General features: G+C 55.9%; 1 protein-coding gene across 1 annotated transcript in view; it reads right to left on the bottom strand.

The window, feature by feature from the left end:
• The window catches only part of syne3 (spectrin repeat containing, nuclear envelope family member 3), a 155422-nt gene extending 149951 nt beyond the window's left edge, over nt 1-5471 (bottom strand). Inside the window, 1 exon segment of the mRNA XM_034159822.1 lies at nt 5283-5471. Coding sequence (XP_034015713.1) covers nt 5283-5471 — 189 coding nt within the window.
• Nucleotides 5472-6142: the final 671 nt, after the last annotated feature.

Here is a 6142-nt window from a genome sequence, read left to right as displayed (position 1 = left end):
CCTCAATTCCACGTGCTGCTTTCACAGGCCCCACCTCAATTCCACGTGCTGCCTTCACAGGCCCCATCTCAATTCCACGTGCTGCCTTCACAGGCCCCACCTCAATTCCACGTGCTGCGTTCATGTGCCCCACCTCAATTCCACGTGCTGCGTTCATGTGCCCCACCTCAATTCCACGTGCTGCCTTCACAGGCCCCACCTCAATTCCACGTGCTGCCTTCACAGGCCCCATCTCAATTCCACGTGCTGCCTTCACAGGCCCCATCTCAATTCCACGTGCTGCGTTCATGTGCCCCACCTCAATTCCACGTGCTGTTTTCACAGGCCCCACCTCAATTCCACGTGCTGCCTTTACAGGCCCCACCTCAATTCCACATGCTGCCTTCACAGGCCCCATCTCAATTCTACGTGCTGCCTTCACAGGCCCCACTTCAATTCCACGTGCTGCCTTCACAGGCCCCACCTCAATTCCACATGCTGCCTTCACAGGCCCCACTTCAATTCCACGTGCTGCCTTCACAGGCCCCATCTCAATTCCACATGCTGCCTTCACAGGCCCCATCTCAATTCCACGTGCTGCCTTCACAGGCCCCACCTCAATTCCACGTGCTGCGTTCACAGGCCCCACCTCAATTCCACGTGCTGTCTTCACAGGCCCCACCTCAATTCCACATGCTGTTTTCACAGGCCCCACCTCAATTCCACGTGCTGCCTTCACAGGCCCCACCTCAATTCCACATGCTGCCTTCACAGGCCCCACTTCAATTCCACGTGCTGCCTTGACAGGCCCCATCTCAATTCCACATGCTGCCTTCACAGGCCCCATCTCAATTCCACGTGCTGCCTTCACAGGCCCCACCTCAATTACACGTGCTGCCTTCACAGGCCCCACTTCAATTCCACGTGCTGCCTTGACAGGCCCCACCTCAATTCCACGTGCTGCCTTCACAGGCCCCACTTCAATTCCACGTGCTGCCTTGACAGGCCCCATCTCAATTCCACGTGCTGCCTTCACAGGCCCCACTTCAATTCCACGTGCTGCCTTGACAGGCCCCATCTCAATCCACGTGCTGCCTTCACAGGCCCCATCTCAATTCCATGTGCTGCGTTCATGTGCCCCATCTCAATTCCACGTGCTGCCTTCACAGGCCCCATCTCAATTCCACGTGCTGCCTTCACAGGCCCCACCTCAATTCCACGTGCTGCGTTCATGTGCCCCACCTCAATTCCACGTGCTGCCTTCACAGGCCCCACCTCAATTCCACGTGCTACCTTCACAGGCTCCACCTCAATTCCACGTGCTGCCTTCACAGGCCCCATCTCAATTCCACGTGCTGCGTTCACAGGCCCCACCTCAATTCCACGTGCTGCCTTCACAGGCCCCACCTCAATTCCACATGCTGTTTTCACAGGCCCCATCTCAATTCCACATGCTGCCTTCACAGGCCCCACTTCAATTCCACATGCTGCCTTCACAGGCCCCATCTCAATTCCACGTGCTGCGTTCATGTGCCCCATCTCAATTCCACGTGCTGCGTTCATGTGCCCCACCTGAATTCCACGTGCTGCCTTCACAGGCCCCACCTCAATTCCACATGCTGCCTTCACAGGCCCCATCTCAATTCCACGCGCTGCGTTCATGTGCCCAATCTCAATTCAACGTGCTGCATTCATGTGCCCCATCTCAATTCCACGTGCTGCCTTCACAGGCCCCACCTCAATTCCACGTGCTGCGTTCATGTGCCCCATCTCAATTCCACGTGCTGCGTTCATGTGCCCCATCTAAATTCAACGTGCTGCATTCATGTGCCCCATCTCAATTCCAGGTGCTGCGTTCATGTGCCCCATCTCAATTCCACGTGCTGCCTTCACAGGCCCCACCTCAATTCCACGTGCTGCCTTCACAGGCCCCATCTCAATTCCACGTGCTGTGTTCATGTGCTCCATCTCAATTCCACGTGCTGCGTTCATGTGCCCCACCTCAATTCCACGTGCTGCTTTCACAGGCCCCACCTCAATTCCACATGCTGTTTTCACAGGCCCCACCTCAATTCCACGTGCTGCCTTCACAGGCCCCACCTCAATTCCACGTGCTGCCTTCACAGGCCCCACCTCAATTCCACATGCTGCCTTCACAGGCCCCATCTCAATTCCACGTGCTGCGTTCATGTGCCCCACCTCCATTCCACATGCTGCGTTCATGTGCCCCACCTCAATTCCACGTGCTGCCTTCACAGGCCCCACCTCAATTCCACGTGCTGCCTTCACAGGCCCCATCTCAATTCCACGTGCTGCGTTCATGTGCCCCACCTCAATTCCACATGCTGTTTTCACAGGCCCCACCTCAATTTCACGTGCTGCCTTCACAGGCCCCACCTCAATTCCACATGCTGCCTTCACAGGCCCCACCTCAATTCCACATGCTGTTTTCACAGGCCCCACCTCAATTCCACATGCTGCCTTCACAGGTCCCACTTCAATTCCACGTGCTGCCTTGACAGGCCCCATCTCAATTCCACGTGCTGCCTTCACAGGCCCCACCTCAATTCCACGTGCTGCCTTCACAGGCCCCATCTCAATTCCACGTGCTGCGTTCATGTGCCCCATCTCAATTCCACGTGCTGCCTTCACAGGCCCCATCTCAATTCCACGTGCTGCGTTCATGTGCCCCACCTCAATTCCACATGCTGCGTTCATGTGCCCCACCTCAATTCCACATGCTGTTTTCACAGGCCCCATCTCAATTCCACATGCTGCCTTCACAGGCCCCACTTCAATTCCACATGCTGCCTTCACAGGCCCCATCTCAATTCCACGTGCTGCGTTCATGTGCCCCATCTCAATTCCACGTGCTGCGTTCATGTGCCCCACCTGAATTCCACGTGCTGCCTTCACAGGCCCCATCTCAATTCCACGTGCTGCGTTCATGTGCCCCATCTCAATTCCACGTGCTGCCTTCACAGGCCCTATCTCAATTCCACGTGCTGCGTTCATGTGCCCCACCTCAATTCCACATGCTGCGTTCATGTGCCCCACCTCAATTCCACATGCTGTTTTCACAGGCCCCATCTCAATTCCACATGCTGCCTTCACAGGCCCCACTTCAATTCCACAAGCTGCCTTCACAGGCCCCATCTCAATTCCACGTGCTGCGTTCATGTGCCCCATCTCAATTCCACGTGCTGCGTTCATGTGCCCCACCTGAATTCCACGTGCTGCCTTCACAGCCCCCACCTCAATTCCACGTGCTACCTTCACAGGCCCCATCTCAATTCCACGCGGTGCGTTCATGTGCCCCACCTCAATTCCACGTGCTGCCTTCACAGGCCCCACCTCAATTCCACGTGCTGCCTTCACAGGCCCCACCTCAATTCCACATGCTGCCTTCACAGGACCCACTTCAATTCCACGTGCTGCCTTCACTGGCCCCATCTCAATTCCACGTGCTGCGTTCATGTCCCCCACCTCAATTCCACATGCTGTTTTCACAGGCCCCACCTCAATTTCACGTGCTGCCTTCACAGGCCCCACCTCAATTCCACATGCTGCCTTCACAGGGCCCACTTCAATTCCACATGCTGCCTTCACAGGGCCCACTTCAATTCCACATGCTTCCTTCACAGGCCCCATCTCAATTCCACGTGCTGCGTTCATGTGCCCCATCTCAATTCCACGTGCTGCGTTCATGTGCCCCACCTGAATTTCACGTGCTGCCTTCACAGGCCCCACCTCAATTCCACGTGCTACCTTCACAGGCCCCATCTCAATTCAACGTGCTGCATTAATGTGCCCCATTTCAATTCCACGTGCTGCCTTCACAGGCCCCACCTCAATTCCACGTGCTGCGTTCATGTGCCCCATCTCAATTCCACGTGCTGCGTTCATGTGCCCCATCTCAATTCAACGTGCTGCATTCATGTGCCCCACCTCAATTCCACATGCTGTTTTCACAGGCCCCACTTCAATTCCACATGCTGCCTTCACAGGCCCCACTTCAATTCCACATGCTGCCTTCACAGGTCCCACTTCAATTCCACGTGCTGCCTTGACAGGCCCCACCTCAATTCCACGTGCTGCCTTCACTGGCACCCATCTCAATTCCACGTGCTGCGTTCATGTGCCCCATCTCAATTCCACGTGCTGCCTTCACAGGCCCCACCTCAATTCCACGTGCTGCCTTCACTGGCACCCATCTCAATTCCACGTGCTGCGTTCATGTGCCCCATCTCAATTCCACGTGCTGCGTTCCTGTGCCCCACCTGAATTCCACGTGCTGCCTTCACAGGCCCCATCTCAATTCCACGCGCTGCGTTCATGTGCCCCATCTCAATTCAACGTGCTGCATTCATGTGCCCCATTTCAATTCCACGTGCTGCCTTCACAGGCCCCACCTCAATTCCACGTGCTGCGTTCATGTGCCCCATCTCAATTCCACGTGCTGCGTTCATGTGCCCCATCTTAATTCAACGTGCTGCATTCATGTGCCCCATCTCAATTCCACGTGCTGCGTTCATGTGCCCCATCTCAATTCCACGTGCTGCCTTCACAGGCCCCACCTCAATTCCACGTACTGTGTTCATGTGCCCCACCTCAATTCCACGTTCTGCCTTCACAGGCCCCATCTCAATTCCACGTGCTGCGTTCAAGTGCCCCACCTCAATTCCACGTGCTGCTTTCACAGGCCCCACCTCAATTCCACGTGCTGCCTTCACAGGCCCCACCTCAATTCCACATGCTGTTTTCACAGGCCCCACCTCAATTCCACGTGCTGCCTTCACAGGCCCCACCTCAATTCCACGTGCTGCCTTCACAGGCCCCACCTCAATTACACATGCTGTTTTCACAGGCCCCACGTCAATTCCACGTGCTGCCTTCACAGGCCCCATCTCAATTCCACGTGCTGCGTTCATGTGCCCCACCTCCATTCCACATGCTGCGTTCATGTGCCCCACCTCAATTCCACGTGCTGCCTTCACAGGCCCCACCTCAATTCCACATACTGCCTTCACAGGTCCCACTTCAATTCCACGTGCTGCCTTCACAGGCCCCATCTCAATTCCACGTGCTGCGTTCATGTGCCCCACCTCAATTTCACGTGCTGCCTTCACAGGCCAAACCTCAATTCCACATGCTGCCTTCACAGGCCCCACTTCAATTCCACATTCTGTTTTCACAGGCCCCACTTCAATTCCACGTGCTGCCTTGACAGGCCCCATCTCAATTCCACGTGCTGCCTTCACAGGCCCCACCTCAATTCCACATGCTGTTTTCACAGGCCCCACCTCAATTCCACGTGCTGCCTTCACAGGCCCCACCTCAATTCCACATGCTGCCTTCACAGGTCCCACTTCAGTTCCACGTGCTGCCTTGACAGGCCCCATCTCAATTCCAGGTGCTGCCTTCACAGGCCCCACCTCAATTTCACGTACTGCCTTCACAGGCCCCATCTCAATTCCACGTGCTGCGTTCATGTGCCCCATCTCAATTCCATGTGCTGCCTTCACAGGCCCCATCTCAATTCCACGTGCTGCCTTCACAGGCCCCATCTCAATTCCACGTGCTGTTTTCACAGGCCCCACCTCAATTCCACGTGATGCCTTCACAGGCCCCACCTCAATTCCACATGCTGCCTTCACAGGTCCCACTTCAGTTCCACGTGCTGCCTTGACAGGCCCCATCTCAATTCCAGGTGCTGCCTTCACAGGCCCCACCTCAATTCCACGTACTGCCTTCACAGGCCCCATCTCAATTCCACGTGCTGCGTTCATGTGCCCCATCTCAATTCCACGTGCTGCCTTCACAGGCCCCATCTCAATTCCACGTGCTGCCTTCACAGGCCCCACCTCAATTCCACGTGCTGCCTTCACAGGCCCCATCTCAATTCCACGTGCTGCCTTCACAGGCCCCACCTCAATTCCACGTGCTGCCTTCACAGGCCCCATCTCAATTCCACGTGCTGCCTTCACAGGCCCCATCTCAATTCCACGTGCTGCGTTCATGTGCCCCATCTCAATTCCACGTGCTGTTTTCACAGGCCCCACCTCAATTCCACGTGCTGCCTTTACAGGCCCCACCTCAATCAATCAATCAACTTTTTTCTTGTATAGCGCCAAATCACAACAAACAGTTGCCCCAAGGCGCT

This window comes from Thalassophryne amazonica, chromosome 19, assembly GCF_902500255.1.
Source record: "Thalassophryne amazonica chromosome 19, fThaAma1.1, whole genome shotgun sequence".
In the NCBI taxonomy this organism is placed as follows: Eukaryota; Metazoa; Chordata; class Actinopteri; order Batrachoidiformes; family Batrachoididae; genus Thalassophryne; species Thalassophryne amazonica.
This window is presented reverse-complemented; position numbering and strand designations above follow the sequence as displayed.